At 40.5% G+C, this 19,304-nt stretch overlaps 1 protein-coding gene across 2 annotated transcripts in view; it reads right to left on the bottom strand.

The window, feature by feature from the left end:
• The window catches only part of LOC122803337 (SLAIN motif-containing protein 1-like), a 359,055-nt gene that overhangs the window by 73,947 nt on the left and 265,804 nt on the right, over window positions 1-19,304 (bottom strand). For both annotated transcript variants that reach the window (XM_044072909.1, XM_044072910.1), the window contains one exon: window positions 4,630-4,912. In XM_044072909.1, the coding sequence (XP_043928844.1) occupies window positions 4,630-4,912 (283 nt within the window). The remainder of the gene's footprint in view (window positions 1-4,629; window positions 4,913-19,304) is intronic.

Below are 19,304 nucleotides of genomic sequence, written 5' to 3'. Positions count from 1 at the left end.
TAGATACAATAAGAGCCCGATGACGTATACTTCTGGTGTTGAACAAAGCACAAAAATGACAGCGAGGGACATTGTGGTCTGGGCCTAAAAACAAGTGACGCAATAAGAATGAAAGTCTCGGTGTGGTATTTGTTTTCCACAGACGAGACAATTGTTAACTTTTTCTGACATCGGTTAGAGCAAGAAAAAAGGATCCCCAATGGGGTACTTAGCTTTAGAAGACTTCAGCTTCAATTTGGAAAATGAAAACTCAGGTAGCGGCCGACTGTCACTCGTGCAAACTGCTTCTGCTTCGGGGTCCTCAGCAAGAAAGACTGATGTAATGGCATCGGCTGCCTTACTTTATACCACGGATGACCTGACGTCAGTCCTGAAGCAACAACAACTGACACAGAAATACTAAGCCTCTGGTATTCGGGCCGACTGAGGGGTAACCCTGGCAAGGATAACCCAAATGTGATGACTGCAACAGTGAAACATGAAGAACATCTGTTATTTTGTCAAAATAACATCAATAAAGGATCCAGCATTTGGTCAGCATTAACTTCTTCCTGATTATCACACTACAGTTTATGCACCCTTTCTTCACCTAAATCCTGCAGTTTCCCAAACAGAAATGGCCCTTGTACATTTCAGCCAGCCTTGTCACGACCTTTCATTTGTCATTAGTAAAAACAATTATGTAAAAAACAGTAAATGTATGAAGCACTACTGGTAATAAGATGGTATCACAGTAGTGCGAAAGGAAGTACACTCGCCTTCTGTGCAGAACAGAATCAAACAAAATGAAATGCACAAAGCTTAAATAGTAAGTTACACTTCTAGCTGGCATGCTGGTGTGCAGCACTTAGTATTGTTGCCAAAGAATGGTTGATTCTGTAGTTTGATTCCCCATCGGTGTGGCCTTTATGTGTTCGTACCATAGATACTCAGGTCTCCAGTTTCCCCCACAACCCTGAAATGAATAAACCTGGTACAGAAAATGAAGCCACAGATCTCAAATACAAGAGGGAGAGTAGTGAAGTACAGCTTTAACAAAGCAATATCTTAAAAGTTCAAATGCGCTTTTGATTTCTGTGAAGCTGTGTACACTTTGATTTTATATGAACACTTTTGCATAAACTCTCTGAGCAAAGAACACACACACACACACACACACACACACACACACACACACACACACACACACACACACACACACACACACACACACACTCTCTCTCTTAAATACTTAACTTGCAAACTTGCACACAAAAAATTCTCTCCTCCAGGATCATTACGCTAACCTCAGTAAGCTGAAAGAATGACTCCATCATAATTTAATACAAAAGGCTGCTATCAATATGTTTACTTACCTGTACCCGAAATGTAACTGTAGAAATCTAACTCATCATGATACATAACCACATCAGACAGACACACAAGGGGGGGGGGGGGCGTCCATCGTGAATACAAGAAAAATAGAATTCCATATAACTAAAATGAATATATAATTACACAGAAAAAAGAAATTCCACTTTACTGAGCAAGCCCTATAATTAAACATATGCTTTAATGCAACAAATAAAACAATATTATCAAAATGATGTATCAGCCATATGTCTCCTGCATCCCCTAACACTTGCTAACTAAATATATCAGCTCTGATGTTGCAAAACCTTGAAGTAAACAAATATATTTTACCTAAAGCAATTAGTTGCTTTTCACTTAAGCAGTGCAGCCTTGGGGATAGTATATTTTATTATTTATTTAACATTTATTTCGCAGGAAGCTGAAGTGGATCATATGGGCACCATTTCAAACACAACCTAGTGACTAAAGCTGAAAAATTCACTTACGATATAATTCAATATATACAAACAGCAGTAAAAGGCCACAGAAACATGAGCAAAAGAATATTTAATGCTGCCCAAGATAGCAAATGCTCCAAGGAATGTACAAAAGCCATCAAAACATTTAAGTTGCTGTGAAAGAAATCTAGTGCAAATATACTTACTTTCCTGTTTTAGATCCAATTTAAGCTGCTTGATGAGGGAGGTAAGTGTAAGAAACAGGAAAAGGACATGTGTGTGTCAGTCTGACAGTCCAAAATACATGGACACAAGTGAGAGAAGGAAGTCTCTGTGCATGCATCTGACAAGAGGGTCATGGACAAAGCATTAGATTTAGAAGACCTGAGAGCCTTAGAGAAATGATCAACAGAAAAGCTGATATAGGGCTTTTTAGTGATCCATGTGAAAAATCTTGCAAATTGATAACCGTAAGAGGTAAGTACTTTCTTAAATGGAAGCTAGGCATTTGTGTCTGAATGGAAGTGATGATGTCTCCTGCCTACTGCAATGATAGTGACAGGACAGATACTATAATGTTTGAAGTTATAATACTTTTATGGCAATGGCAGGGCCATTCATGGGAAGAGAGCATTCAAGGACAAGAAGTATACCTTTACAAAATTACAAGCCAGCTATCATGGCTTGTTGTTCGGAATGCTACCTGCATAAATCACTGATGCAATTATAGTTCTCATTATCTGGATGTCAGTGGAAAAGATATGTACTCAGTGAAAATAATCCTAAGGAATTTTAATAAGCGACCTACTTTATGTGGACCACCACAAGGGCCAGTGAGGTTCCCATTAGCACAGTGTGAGCTACGATTTTTTCCCAAGATCACTGTACTGGTTTTAATAAGATTAACTTGAAGTCTTTTCGGTTCACATGCCTGGGAATGAGAAGATGCAGCAGAACTGAGCGAGTCACAGGTGCACTTGCCTGATTTTCAACTGACAACGTCATTTGCATTACGGATTATTATTCTTGTTTTCTGGGACATGATGCGGGCATTAATCTAGACTTTAAATAGCAATGCTACAAGGACTGAGCCTTAGAGAATATCAGGTATAGAAAGGGCTGTAAGAAGGACTGTGAGTGAAGCAAGCAGTTATCAGACAACCAATTTAAAGAGGTGATGTCAAGGTCATCCAGTGAGAGTTATTTAGTTAGTACAGGATGATTCATGACGGTTAAATGCCTTGGCAAGGTCAGTGAATACAGCCCAGTAATGTTCCCTGTAACCACTGCATGGTAACAGGCTCATAACTAGAAAGATCATGGCACTCAATGTGGTCTTGTAGCTGAAGGTACAGCCTTTTTATAATATTCTGTCAAGAGTAAACACCAGGATAACTGGCAAATGGAGTTAAGGATGAGGCAGAGGCATGTTTAGAAAATGGGACAATGTTCCTAATTTTCCAAAGGTTTGGAAACACATGACTTGAGAGGGATGTGTTGAAGACGTATGTGAGTCAGACAGCAACAGAATATCACAATCCTTAATAAATTTAGAGTAAAGGTCCTAAACAATCAGACTTTAGACAACGGAGAATTTTCTTGAGATATTTACTAATTTTGAATAAAGGAACTGGTTTAAACAAAATCAGTGTCAAAATCAAATTAAGGCCAGTTATATGTGCCTGAAACATGAAGTGTACAAGGAAGAGTGGCAGAGGCAGTGAAACGAAATTCCAAGGGTTCTGAAAATGCCTCTGCTATCAATTCTGTACCAAATATCATGTCTCTGCACACCTATAATGAGCTTGAAATATGTGGTAATGTCCATCCAGCTAGACTGCATGGCTTCTTGCCTCTAAGGAAAAGTTGCCTTTTTCTTGTGGCACGAAGTTTGCAGTCCTAAGTCATGAATAACATTAAGGAAGCTCGGCAAAGCAGTGTTGTTATCCTCCATTAGTTATATGTGACCAATATTGGTCAGTTATATCCACAGAGATGATACTTAATCCTGTTTTATACTTGGCAGGTAAAGGTATTAGGAGACCATGCATCCTTTCTTAGTACAGAAACTGAAAAAGCAAGCAATGATCACTGAAATAGGGGCAGTCCACTCCACTGATGGGACAGACAAACTTTGAAAGGTGGTTAGTATAAAACCATTCAGGCATGCCATGACTGCTAATGAGTGTATTTAAATGGGTTGGTCTAGTAAAAAACAGTGGATGTCATGTTTTGCCATTATGGTGAAGGGAAGAAAATTAGTATTAAGCTTCCAATGGAGATAAAAGTCCCTAATCAATAAAGAGCTTCTGCAGATAAGTTTACCCAGTAACAATGCTAGTTTTTCACTTGATGTGGTTTGGGTGGTAGGAGGGGGCTGGTAGACCACCACAATTCTTACCATTCCCTAAAAAAATCAACTTACTTCCCAATTAGAGGTCTTGACTGGAGAAATTGTGAGATAATACTACCAGGGTATTAGTGATGTGCTTATTTACAATATTCCTGCATCAGTTTGAGGCCTTAGCCTCTGACTTTCTTATAAGTTATACAAAGACAGGATAAAATATTGGATTATGCCTCCTGGTTTTAGGTAGAATTCAGCAACAATAATAATAGCAGGTTTAGGGTGAAGCCATACTTTGGATTCCAGAAGCCTGTTATAAAGAATAAAATTATTTAATTACCACAACTGTGAAGGGTCCCCTCCCACATAAGGGAGTACACTTACAAAAACACTATTTGTTCATTTTTTTGTACTTGTCTTGTACTTGTTTATGACTCGCTGCTTACACATGCAGACATTTCTGCACTTTATTCCAGCTGCAGTTAAACTCACCTTCTTAATGGCTGAGCTAATTTACTTCGAGGTAAACTGCTTCCACCAACAGCAGAAGCCGGTCTTGGAAGAGCACTACGTCCTGTCAATCCACCATTTCCAAGTTTGTTTGGTAATGGTATTCCTGTGCTGGAGATGGAATGTAAACTAGATGATGTGGGAATACTGCTGGTCCCCTGCACAGTTGGGCTTACATATGCTGTTGCTTTAAGAGGTGTACGTGCAGACACTGGGAAGTGCCCCACACTATGAACACGATGCTGTAGTTGCCCTGGAGATGGGACTGAAAAGAATTGAAGCATTAGAAAAATGTTAACAGGCAGTAAGCCTAATTACTGGCACAAAAGTTCTACTTTGTTAAAAAAATAGAAAATTAGACATACATCCGTGCATTGCTCAGCAAACAGAAACTAGAAGTAAACATTTCTGTATGCAGCAGCCTAGGCTATTTACTGAACCAATACACCATTACAAAAACAAAGTCTTATCTGATGACTCTACTGCATACATCATTTAAATTTCATGTCAGAATCATATGTATTTTTTGGCCAAGTATGCGCCTATATAAGGAATTTGACTCTGTTTTCAATGACTCTCCATGAATTACATAAACAACATTCATACAACTATTAAGAACAAGCCAAAAAAATATATAAATACACATATATGTACACATACAAGGTGCAAAGTGCAACTCAGTGCATGAAATACTGAAAGAAACAAGTATTAACAATACTAGGAGGCCTGGGAAAAAAAATACCCCAGCCTAATAAGCTTAGTTAATCGTTTATGAACTTGATGGCCTGTGGAAAAAAATGGTCTTACATCTGTTTGTTTTGGTGCGTATTAATCTATAATATCTGGCCAATGGTAATAGTTCAAAATGATGGTGACCTGGATGTTAAGAGTCAGGTCCTGTAAGGAGGGTAGCCTACCAGGAATTATATTTTTGGCAGACCTGACTATTCGATGTAACCTATTTTTGTCATGATTAGGCAGAAATCCAAGCCACACTGTTATTGAAGAGCTGAGAACAGACTCAATGACTGCTGTATAGAACTGAATCAAAACTTGCTGTAGGAGGTTGAACTTCCTCAGCTGTCGCAGAAAGTACATTTGCTGTTGTGCCTTTTTATGATGGACCCTACATTAGATTCCCACTTCAAGTCCTGGGAGATTATAGATCCCACAAACTTGAAGTATTCCACAACTGACACAACAGTATTAAATATAAAGAGGGGGAATAATATTGTTTTACCACTCCTAAAGTCCACTGTCATGTCCACAGTTTTAAGAGTGTTCAGACTGATTATTCTGACTACACCAAAGGGCCAGCTGCTCAACCATCCCATCTGTAAGCAGACTCAACATCGTTCCTGATGAGCCCGATGATAGTTGTATTGCCCGCATATTTAATAAGTTTGACAGAAGGTGCAGTCAATAGCATAGAGGGAGAATAGCAGTAGGGAAACCACACATCCCTAGAGGGCACCTATATTGATTGTGTGATAGCTAGATGTAAATCTCCCCAGTTTCACCTGCTATTTCCTATTGGTCAGAAAATTGGTGATCCACTGACAGGTGGAGACATGAATGGAAAGCTGGGAGAGTTTCAAGTGAAGATGTTCCAGAAGTATTGTATTAAATGCAGAGCTGAAGTCTGTAAACAGAATCCTTGCATATGTCCCTGGGTTGTCAAGATATTGCTATAGTGCAGGCCCATATTAACTGCATCATCCACTGACTGGTTCTCTCGATAAGCAAACTGAGCAAACTGAAGGGGGTCCAATGAGGGAGCTGTAATATCCTTCAAGTGAAATAACACCAGCCTCTCAAAAGTCTTCAAGACCACCAATGTCAAAGCAACAGGCCTGTAGTCATTCAGTACTGTTATACTGGATTTTTTAGGGACTGGAATGACTGACTTGTGTGAAACACAAAGGAACGTCACACAGCTCTAATGATTTATATATATATATATACAGCTCTAATGATTTATATATATATATATATATATATATATATATATATATATATATATATATATATATATATATATATATAAGTAGGGCTTAGCTTAGCTTGCTGCATCTTTCAAGACATGTAAATAACAGCAATACAGCTGAAAAAGGAAACTGCTGAGATCCTACTGCTGCAAAATGAGGGAGGGAATGGAGGAAGGTTTTACTCTATCTCAAACTGCAGCGGTAAAGTGAACTTCTGACTGATTATTACTTGAAGTTAGGGTCCAAGCGCAACAGCTCCAATATGGGGGTGTGTGCTTCACATCAATCCAAATATTTGTCTGTTTGCTTTTCAATACTGAGATGGACATTTTAAAGTTTTCTGATTACTCTGTCCACTCTGGAAAAGCAATATATTGCCAGTTGCCACAGGCCATTTAAGAATGGCAAAAACTCCACTGACCATAAACATTCCTGCTTTGTAATACAAAGGATTCAGAGACTAAACCTACAAATCCATGCATATAATATGCAGCAGACAGAAGAATACTCACCATATCTGCTGGTGTTTGAGAGGGCCTTTTAGTCAACATGTTAATAATACAATACACCCTTTCTGTGCAAAGGTGGCTGAGGCGTAAACGAGCTTTCCAATACTGTCGAACACTCTAGACTCCTTGTTAGGTGGATGGACACTGGCAGGATCTTCTGTCAGTTCTTTCTTAGTGGCTGCCACCAAAATAATGGTATCAACTATGGGACCTTTGCTCCAGTGCTTACTATCTGCCGGTGGATTCAAGTACCTATCAGGGCGCTTGGGACTGGGCTTGATGGTGTCGGTTTCCTTCCATGCCCAGTGGGAAACCAAATCAACAAGGTTGTCTGCTGGGGGGGGGGGGGTCACCCAGGTCACAGATGAGCCCACCCCAAATGCCTCCAACAGCACTAACTCCTCAGGAGGAGGAGGCTGGGCAGACAACCTACCTTTTTGCTTCAAGATGTCTCTGAAGGAGTTGTCCCTCAGGTGGGGATCAGGGGGATCCTTCCCCCCACTGAAGTCAGTGTCTTCAGTTAATGACTCCATCAGGGAGTCAACGTTCCTCCTTTTGCACATCTTCCGGGGGACCTCCTCAGTGGGATACTCTGGGGAAGTATCAGAAAAAGGGGATCTCTCCTGGACAGGGAGATCCTGGAGGCTGCTCGGGAAGGGTTGACTCATGACAGAATGAACGAGCTCAAGGCCTCGTCCTGACGGGGGTACAGGGGTGGATTGCAGGACATGTGGTGATGGATCTCCAACTTGGGAGAAAACCCTCTCCGCTACTTGAAAAGCCGACAGACCAGGAGAGGTTCTCTCAGTCTCCCCCAAAGCCAAAGCCACAGGAGGAAAGCAGGTAGGACTCACACCAGATCTGCATCCTCCAGAAGGGATTGGACCTGAGCTCTGAGCTGTCAAGGGCTGAGGCGCTTAAGGGAAGAGATGGCTCCGATAAAGATTGAGCCAATTCCAGTCCCTGGACCCAGCACAGACACCTCGGTTCAGTGATTCACTCTGCTCTGAGGGAATAGGAAACAGGGCTGATCAAGGGTAACATTGACATCGAGGAAGGGAGCCTCCCCTGCATTGAACCCAACACACATGGGAGTCCTGAACCCTACTACTCCAGAACCAAAGGCCGGATCAGAGAAGGAGTCCTGATGGTATGGACTTGGTAGCTCACTGATCCAACAGGGGATACAGGCAAGACTATCCCCATCTGGATCTGGGCCTTGAGGAATCTCATCATTATCCTGTCCATGTCCGCCTTGGACCAGCTTCCAGAGAATCTGGAAGAAGGTGATGGCGTCGGGGGGGGGATCAGGAGTGCTTGGACTTGACTAAGTGGGGAGGAGATTTGCTCAATGCTCTTGGATCCCGAGCCACTGGATCCGACACAGGAGCCAAAAGTGGAGTAGGCGACAAAGATATAATTTCCCCTGGATCCAAGGATGCTGGTGGATATGACGGGTTAGACACTTTCTTCTGATCCAAAGTTTTCCTGGACTTGGCTTTGGGTTCTAGAGGATCTTTTGGGGAGACAGGGACAGACCTCTTTTTTGTTTCTTTTGCAGAAGAAGATGGAAGTGGAAGCCAAGGAAGGGGTTTGAGACTCAGGAGGTGACATTGGAAGAAGACTCCTCAGAATCAATTGTTTCCTGTCTACTAGAACCTGAGGATTAAAAGAAGCACAGACTACACACACTGCCTTCAAATGGTCTGCACCTAAGCAATGCACGTACTCCTTGTGGACATCCTGACTGGGTATTCTATGCCAACAAGAAGTGCAATGCTTAAAGGCAGGAGAAGGTTTGTCAGACATGACAACAACCAAAAGCATGCTGAAACTCAAAAGACGCTCAACAAAAGGCTAACTGGAAAGGTAACTAACTTTAGACTTAAAACGGAATTGAGACTATGACTCTAACTTAACGTTAACTATAATTTACCTGCAATTAAACTTTAAATGTTACTTTTAACTGTAACTAACTAATCTAACTTTTTTAACAGGTGGGAAGCTAAGAGAAACTCTCACAAACACACACACTAAAGATTTTAAGAAGAGGGAGGTCACTTGCAACCCAACGCTACTGAAAAACTATCCTGATTTTCCTGAGAAAGGTAACTATAGCCTGAGAGTGCAGAGATCCATGTCCGGAAGCTGAAAGAGCAAACAAGATCTGAGGTGCTTGGGTGGGTGTAGTGCATTATGGGTAATAAAGAGGGCCTCGAGAGCCGGATTCAAGTTTGAGAATGTGGCCGAGCCAGATCTGAAGGTCAGATCCGAGACCCTATCGTAAGGAGGAATGAAGTACACAACATCAGATATTCCTGTTTTGTAATACAAAGGATTCAGAGACTAAACCTACAAATCCATGCATATAATATCTGCTGGTGTTTGAGAGGGCCTTTTAGTCAACATGTTAATAATATAATACACCCTTTCTGTGCCCTCTGTAGTGGGTCGTCTAAGTCCTTGAACTCTTGAGGGTACATACATATCATCTATACACCAAAATCCTGAATTGTGCTCTGCCCAGTGATTCTCAGTCAATGACCACTTTACCTAGTCAATCCAGGATCCACCTGCAAGAAAGCGCATACAACTACAAGGATACAAGCTTGTGCAGTTTCAAAAAAGGCTACACTAATGGAAAGTACAAAATGACAGCTCCAATCAGGCAGAAAAAAAAAGGAAATGTCTCCCACTGTAGATGGCACATTTATGATATGTGCTCATTAATTTTACTATTAAGGGATGGCATTGAGTGGGTTAAATCTTAATGTAATCTGTAGTTGTCCTCTTAAAACCAGTCTAAAAAGCATCATTCATGAAGGGTTTCTTAACGGACTTGGGCACCTCCATAATCTCTGCCAGAAGGACTGGTGGTTGCACTGTACATGGAACTAAGCTATCAGGTAAAGATTCTCTTCTTTCCAAAGGGCTGCTGCCTTCAGGTTTTTAGATAAAGCTTGCCTTGGGGGTGGGGCAGGAACCACAGAAATAGGAGTCAAGCTCTGAGATACCTCCAGGGGAATATTTTACTCAGAATATCTGCAGAGATGTGTGAATCTTTCACAAAATGGCCTATTGCATGAAAGATGTGATGCCAGCTGTCATACTTCCAATAACTAGAACACTTTGTTGCAGTGAAGTATGAGTAAGGCACCATCATCATTCTTGTCAAGATATCAAAGCAAAGCTCGTACTTACCAAAAACAGCTTCCGGGGGTGGGGTGGTTCATAGGTTGGTACTAGGCTATCAGCCCTAGGGCCTATACAAGCCTAGCCATAACAATTCCCTGGCTATTTCTTCCCACACCATTTACTTCCCTGGACCCCTGTCTAGCAGGGTGTCTAACCCATGAGGTTATGGTCACTCAGAATCTGAGCTTCACTGAAACAAGCAGTTGGGAAGGCTTTTGTTCTGCTCCAAGGTAAGATTGACCATTAATTCTAACAAAGATGAGTGCAGCAGGAGACCAGGACAGGAAAAACAGCTACTTGAGCAATTAAAAAATGCTACCCCAGATGAAAGTAGTCACGTAAAATCTTACCTTAACAATAGATGTCCTTCTCTTCAATGTTGGTGTATTCCTTACATTAGGAATCCCCTGCCAATGGTAACCTGATGTCTGGCCAGTATACCAAAGCCTTAGGCTGTAATAGGGACATTGTACGTCACATGTATGCTCCCTTATGCACGGTGCAGGGCAGGGGTCTGCAACCTGTGGCTCTTCCACCACTCTGCAGTGGCTCCCTGTAGCTTTGAAAAAGTAATGTCTGCTCTACTGCACAACACACACACACACACACACACACACACACACACACACACACACACACACACACACACACTCACTGAGAGCAATTGAGTGATGGACTTTAAATATTGCTCTTATAAACTTAGAAACTTGCTAGAATAACATGATTTCTGTTGCCATGCATTACACACGCACACAGAGCAGTCAAGCAATACCCTGGCAGCAGCAGCATCTCCTGAAAGGTTTCCATAAATAAATCTGGACAGAGCTACAAATAAAGGGGAACAAAGGAACAAAAATAGGGATGGACTTTAAATATTGCTCTTATAAACTTGTTAAAATAACATGGTTTCTGTTAACATGCATTTTCCACAACCACTTACCTCTCAACTGTGCAGATTTTCTCAGAATGTCCCAACTTTTGCCTCATATTTTCCCTCTGTTTCTCATACAATTGTTTTTTTCTGGCAAATTACTGAGGGCTGAAGTCAGACAAAATGGACAGGCAGTTGAGTTTCAGACTCCATATCCTTCAGAAAATTCATGCTAATGCAAAATCTGTTACTCTATCAACTTTCTAAGTTTGTAAGAGCAATATGTAAAAAAGTGTCCCTGTTTCTGGGCCTTTGTGCCCCACTGTTTATGGCTTTCTCCAGATTTCTTATTCTAAGAAGTCAAGAGATATGACACACACACAAGAGCGATCAAGCAATCTACAACAAAGAAACACAAATAGAAACAGAGTTTAAATATTGCTCTTATAAACTTTAGTATAATAACTGTATTTTATACGCCGTGTTATCTTCATTTTAGGGGTCAAATAGGTTTTGTGGCTCACAATGAATTTTATTTGGTGGGAGGGGGGGCCAAAATGGCTCTTTTCATAGTGAAGGTTGCAGACCCCTGGTGTAGAGCATAAGGTGATGTACAGACGTACCTTCCTTAGGACTGAAAAGCCACAGGATGAACCACAGTCCAAGGAGTAAGAGAGAAACATGTGCATCCAGTATGGAAAAAGGGGGAGGAGATAGAGGGAGTGAATGCTTCAACAGTGAAGAGAAGGACATCTACTGTTAGTACAGCTGTGTAAAATAATGCAATATGTCCTTCCATATCATTGCTATAGCATTCCTTATATTAGGGAGAGTATAAAAGCTCAGAAAGAAAGTTGGGAGGAGAATGAAGGTCCAGCAGAGCCCTCAAGAAAGCCATGCAGGATAGCCCTGGGAACCATATCCAACATATAGTACCTGGTAAAAGTATGAACAGAAGTCCAAGTAGCTTCCTCAAGGATGAAGTTTGTATCCAGCACCAGAAGAAGCCACAGCCCAGATAGAATGAGCCTAAACAGAAGACAAAAGGCTTTTCCCATGAAAAGCGTAACAAAAGGAAATGGTCTTAGACATCCAATAAGAAATAGTTTGATTGTAAACAGCCAAACCTAAATATCTAGGATGAAAAGACACAAAAAGTTGCATAGATTTATGAATGGCTTTAGTCTTATGTAAATAATATCTCAGTTGTCTATGCAAGTCCAAGGTATAAAGAACCTTCTCACTAGCAGACTGCGGAGAAGGGAAAAGGTGGGCAAATTAATAGACTGAGAGAACTCATTCACTACCTTGGGCATAAAAGTATAAAGAGATACCCTTACCCTATGAAAAACTAAAAAAGGAGGGACAGCCATAAGGGCCTGAAGCTCAGACACCCTTCTAGTTGAAGTACGGGACAAAAGAATAACTGTGTTCTGAGTACAAAGCTTTAAGGAAGCTGAAACTGCATACTCCAAAGGAGCCTAAATCATTTTTTCAAAACCAAAATTAAGGTCCCAGGAAGGAGGAACAGGCTTCCTGGAAGGCTTAATTTGAAGGACACCTTTATGGAACTGTTTGACCTCAAATCTAGAAGCCAAAGGAGGAGCCAAAGGCAGACAAGCAGACGAAAAAGTGTTTAGACTGACAATCAGAGATGGTGTTCAGACTGGCAGCAAAGAAGTTCAGAGAAAGGTACATCCATATGGCACCTTTATGCCCTACGCTGTGCCTGTGAAGCATGTGTGTGACATATGGCATCCTTATTACAACCCAAGACTTTGGCATACTGGTCCGACTTCTGGCTACCCTTGGCAAAGGATGGATCCCTTATGTAAGGAAAACTGCAATAGTGATATGGAAGGACATCGGTCACTAATTTTGTTTGAATGAATGTCCATGGAGATAGCAAAGATGGGGGCCTACCATGCAGCTGTGACTCAGCATCAGCAATGGCTCAAAGTGCATGAAGTTAAAACAGAAGGTTTTGCATTACAAGATGGAAGAGGAACACATCAGTGTGTGACAATCACTAGACAAGACTAAAGAAGGACTGCAACAGCAATTGCTCTAACAGCATTAATATCTAAATTAACAGGCTTCCAGAATTGGTAGGGGATTATGAGCTGAGGCCGTAACTCAGCACGTTATCAAAGAGGCCATGTAAACCCCAGTATGGACACTAACAGTGAGAGGATCTGTACAGTGGGAAAGAGGAAAGTAGGATCCAGTGCCACACCACGGTATTTTTTGTCTGCTATGCATTGCTTTGTGCCAAGGGACTGCTTTATTTCCAACAATATGAAGCACAGATGAGTGACTGAGGTACATCCATTTTATGTTTTATGGCCTATTATTCTCAACAGTGGTTTAGTGTGAGGCAGCAAATGGTGTAAGAGGGAGATGATAGATATGGACTATTAAGTGACTTTGATTTACCCAGCAAGACTAGTGACTGAAATGGAGGAAGAGAAACTATTACTAATCGAATAGAAGAGATGGCAACATTCCTTAGAAAAGCAAGGTAGCAGTGTTCTTTGGTGGCCAGAAGGAAATGGAATGAGACTTGATAGGGAAGACACATCAGTAGGAGAGCAATGCGCACCACTGAGAAAGATGTTACTGGCAGAGGATGCACCTCTATCTGGCTTCCATAGTTATGTGCAACTTGAAGAGGATCCCGAAAGTAGTATTTATGAAGACAAGGTTGTGAACGGAAAAACAGAGTCATGGAAGTTGATTGGTGTGAAAGGCAAGAAGGTACAACAGGAACAAATCAGTAATATGCAGGTAGGGAAGTGGTTACAGCAGATGAACATATATTAAAAATGGGACAAAGTCACCAAAAACTTATCTTCTTAATATGGATCTTGGGTAAACAGCTTAGTCACCGCCTATGAAATGCAAAAGCAGACAGGATTGAGGACTTCCCCTGAAAAATGTAGTGAGGCCAGCACTAAGGGGTGGCCTGAGATTTTTTCAGGATTCGTAGATACTGAAGGCAAATACTGCTGGTCACTTGGGAGACTGGCATCCTAGCAGGCTGGATAAGAGTTTAAAAAATGGTTGAAAGTTTTTTTGAGGTGTATGTGGTTAACTTAAAACTTAACTCATCTGTGGAGTTCCAAAATTCCACTAAACTCTTGGGGCGGGGGGGGGGGGGGTCTGTTCTGATGGGAAGTATTTTTCCATTGGCTGCATGTCTGATGTGCTTACAAAAAATCTTCAGGGCAATTCGCATAACCCATTTCAAAATGTTGTGGAGTACCAAGTGTTTATACAGTATCATTTTACTACTGTGAACAATAATTGTAACTTTGAAATGTGCTATTTTGATGCTTCCTGTTTATGATGAAGAGTCTTTTGAGTATGTTTTAAAATTAACCTAAATAAATGTTTCTCCATTTACAGGAGCTGAAATTGAGGATATTATGGTATGTATATACAGGTATACTCTCAATGCATGTGTTAGATAGACTTTTTTTTTTATTTCCTCTTGGTGGTGGATTCACTCTGTCCTTGTGTGCTGCATGAATAAGTAAGTTTTCAGCCTCCTGTTGTATAAATAACATGGATACTATTTAATCCTCTCAAGAACTGATCGGTATCCTGGTGTACATTTCTTTACTGAAAACACAAATGGACAGGTAAGAGTTGCAATATAAATTGAATGTAAACAAGTAGCAACAGTGAGGCTCACAATGTACAGTTAGTTTCTTATCTGCTGAATTTGATATGAGAAGGGAGTGTGATAACATTAGAAAATTAATGTAAATAATGTAGTGTATCAACTGCAGGGGGGTCTTTGATGTGTCAAGGAAGGGGGGGTATTTTTTCTCATCATCCTGGGAGATGGCAATGGGAAAGATTTTTTTTTTTTGGGGGGGGGGGGCAATACCAGATTAGTCCACAGAAAAGTCAGGTACAAATAGGCAGTCTTAAGAGTTTTAACTATGAATGAATCCACATAAGAAGGAAGAGAATTATACAAAGACCAGACAGGGCAAAATGCTAAATCATATGCCTGCAACAAACAAGGCTAAAAATTAGGTACGTGGGAAACTTAAATTATTATTTCCTGAGGTACATGAGGACCTTAAAGAAGGTGGCGGGGTCATTAAAGGAGTTGGTATTTTGTTTTATAACTAACATGGGGAAGCAATCATTTAGTTAAGGTTAGCGATGAAAGTCGATGGTTCATATGAAAAGGAGCTATACAATGTGGTATTTTGTTAATACAGAGCATATATGCACCTGACTGTGATGATCCTCGGTTGCTTAGCAGGTTTTTACCTGAACTGGGAATGTCATCAGTGGTGGTGGAATAAGCAGTGTTACTTGGAGATTTTAATTTAATTCTGGATGCTATAGTAGACAGGTTATTTTGAAAGAGGGAACCCACAAGATAGCACAGGAAGTGGTGAAGGATTGGATGGAAAAAAGGGGAAGGGTGGACAGTTGGAGGAAGCTTCATGAGCAGGACATGAAGATAACCTTCTCTACAGACATGTATAGGTAAAGTAGTAGAATACGTATAGAAATAGTGCCATTAGGGTTTATAAAGAGTATAAATGGTGTTGAGATACAGGAAGTTGGTGTGCCAGACAATGCAATGGTATTGTCAGACATTCTGATGCACGACCAAGAGGGTAAGAATAAAATATATAGATGGGCTCATTGCAAGTGGAAAAGGCAGCAGCAAAGAAAGCTACAATAACTGATGTATTGGACTGGAATTATGTAGGGGAGATTTAGGGCTCTTTTTGTAGCAAGAAAGGTCAACGGATGAGTTAATAGAAAGGAATTCAAATGGCAGATATTATTACCTTTAAGGAAGACTAGCTGAGGGAAGTACATTTGCAGATTCAGGATGGGACTGTCTGTTGTGAAGAGGTAATGTATAAAGTCTAAAGGCTGAGAAGTGAAATCGAGTTACTTGATGTCTTGCAAACTGAAGAAGATTTATTAAGGAAGTGGGATTATTGGTGGTTATGGGGAGAAGGACACCAAAGATTGGTGGTGTGGTTATGCTGACTAAAGAGCCAAAAGACAGTGATTAACAAACTGAAAACCTGAGGAAGGCTTAATTCTTACAACAGACTCTGAGATTAGAGAAATATTCAGGAAATATTACATTTTTTGTGTAGCAAAAGGTGACAAGGAGAGAATGGCTAGCAGGTTAAAAGGAGAGAATGGCTATCCGGTCTTAACTGGAGCAGAGGCAATGCAGCTGAATAAAGAGCAAAGAAGATGGCTGGACTGAAACACAACTGCAGGGGAATTTCAGAAAGCCATCTCTGAGTGAGTTTCAGTATGAAAATCAAACAAAACTGCTGGCACTGATGGGTTTTCAGCAGAAGTTGACAAATGGGGAGGATAATTTTAGGAGTAAAGTTTGCAGAGATGTATGATTATCTGACAGATAATAGGGTGATGCTTCCAGAGACAAATCAGATAATCATTAATGCAGATCCTAAAGGGGATAGAGATATGCCAGCAACTAGTAAATTCAGGCCTATTTCCCATCTTAATTTGGACTTAAAATTTTTTTAACCAATGTTTTGGCCAAATGCGTGATAACATTACTCCTAGGGTTGACCGCAGAAGGGCAGAAGAGCTTTGTTAAATGGAAGCGGTGTCTCTAGTAACTGGTGCAGACTTGCCACTTTCCCAGAAAAATATGAGGAGAGAAACTCTGAACCAGGAATAGTATTATTTGAAAATAAGCAGGTGTCTGACACTGTTTATAGGAGTTTCCTTTTAAAGGAGAACTGCATCCACAGACTTAAAAACATGTTTATTTCATCATGGTTTCTTATTTCCTACATTTTAACACCACTATGGTACTATTTACATGCATTTAAATATTGTTATATGCAATTTCTGAGTCTGAACACATGGGGTCTGGCATCTTAAAATTATGTTGATTGTTTAGTCTGTCCCATCATGCAGTGCTTATCTGTAAAAAAATTATGTCATGTATGCCTCTTTCTTCCTGAAGCTCCTGTCACTGCATTGATTTTGCATGCATACACTGCTGTCTTTCAGTCAGTTTTAAGTAACATTTCATGCCATTCAGTGACTACTTAAAACACAGAGTGGAAATGCCACAGAACAGACTTTCAAAGTGCTTTTTACTGCTGCTTCTTTTTAGAATGGCTAAACCACAATGTTTTGTGAAGCCTGAATTATACTACTTTGACTCATCTCCCATCCCCCTTCACACTCAACTTCCCTAGCTGTCAAAGTGCCAAGAGTAATTTGAGCTGTTACCACCTGCGATTGACAGCCCACAGCAGGAGACTTGACTCATGCACTGTTTCCTTGTTCTAGCCTTTACTTTCTGTATGGGTAGGGAAAGCACCAAGCAGCTATGACATCACAACATGAGTGGGTTTTTAGGAAGGTCATGGAAATGTCAGTTTGGGGAAGGAATTGGCCAGAAAACTACCTGTATTCATAGGTGTTCGTGACATCAGTGAAATGGAGACTGCAGCAAGCTTTATCAAGGCGGGACAAAAGGTTTTTCAAAGTGAAACCACCACAGTACACTAAGGTACTGTTCTAGTGATGAAAAACAGTTGATTTAAAATATTTTACATGCTGTAGTTTTGTTTATTCATAGCAGGGACAGTAAATAGGGAGAAAAAGGACACAGCAGTTGAGCATTTAATAACAGAATCCCATTGTCCTTTAAAATGTTTGAAATAAAAGGGAATAGGTGAAAATTTTCTTGAATGTGTGAAACTCCTATGGAGATGACCTTTCTTTTGGGTGTGTATGAATGGAGAGTTGTCAGAGCAAGAAATTTGTGAGAGAGAGGTATGAAGTAAGCATGCCTGCTGTTGGAGATATTTAGGTCTTATGGGCAGGTCTCAGAATTGGAATATAATAACGGTAAAAGTAGTATTAGATTGATTAGGGAAGAAGAAACTGGAGGAGAGCCATATGGCTGAACAGGATATATATATATATATATATATATATATATATATATACACACACACACACACACACATTATATATATATATATATATATATATATATATATATATATATATATATATATATATAAAATAATATTTTGGGCTCATCACAGGGAGATCATGGGAAGAAACCTGTCATGAAAATTTAAGAACACTGAAGGAGAAGATGGAAATGGAGTGGACTGTGAGAATTAAGTGTGGTGAACACTATTAGCAGCAGGGTGAAGGCCATGATGCATCTTGTGTATGTTACCCTGCCTAGCCACTTTGAGCAAAACAGAAACAGGACAAATCCGTTACACACAACTGTGCTGTGGGGAGGGAAGAGGATATCATCTGAGAAGCTGCAGATTCCAACAGGAAGGGGAAGGGGACTGGGGTCTCGCAGGTCTAGCGAAATAGTCTTTGGTTTTTGATATGGTGGCTTCCGAACTATATTAAACCCTGCTCTCTTACACCTCATTTTGTTGAGAAATGAGAAACTCCTCAGTCATTACCTGTTACAAAGGTCTAGTTCTACACAAAATATTTAGCAAGTGCTGATTCAGAGTCAAGTTTATCAATTAGCATTTTCCTACCTTTTGCAACAAGCTACTCCTATATATTAGGCAGTGTAAAACATGCAATTTTAATTAGATGTATGGATGGGATCCCATAATACCATCCCAGGAATCACTCACTACACATTTAGAACTATGCTAAACTAAACATTATTTATTGATTTCCTCTTTTTTGACTGGGTTATTCCCCATTACACTATCAGTTTCTTTTCAGAGGAGACTTGAGGTGCTATGTACACTACTAGAGACAATTTGGCCAGGCATGAGGGAACCTCTACTCTTTTTAACAGATGTCATGGGATCTTTTACATTCACCTGACGTACCACCAACCCAGGCAGATTGGGCCTCAGTTTAATGTCTAATCTGAAGGTTGACACACTCAGTTGTGAAGCACCCCCTTTATGCTGCACTACAGTGTCAGCAATCAATCTCTCTGATGTGGTAATAGAACCCATAGCATTCTGTACCAAAGGCGAGTGTGCTCCACTGACACTGCTATCACATCTTCATTTTCCCTATTACTTGTCTATTATATATTCCTTCATTTTC

The sequence above is a fragment of the Protopterus annectens genome, chromosome 5.part1 (assembly GCF_019279795.1).
Source record: "Protopterus annectens isolate FY-2018-M chromosome 5.part1, PAN1.0, whole genome shotgun sequence".
Taxonomy (NCBI): Eukaryota; Metazoa; Chordata; order Ceratodontiformes; family Protopteridae; genus Protopterus; species Protopterus annectens.
The sequence above is the reverse complement of the archived record's forward strand: the minus strand, read 5'-3'. Positions and strand labels throughout refer to the sequence as shown.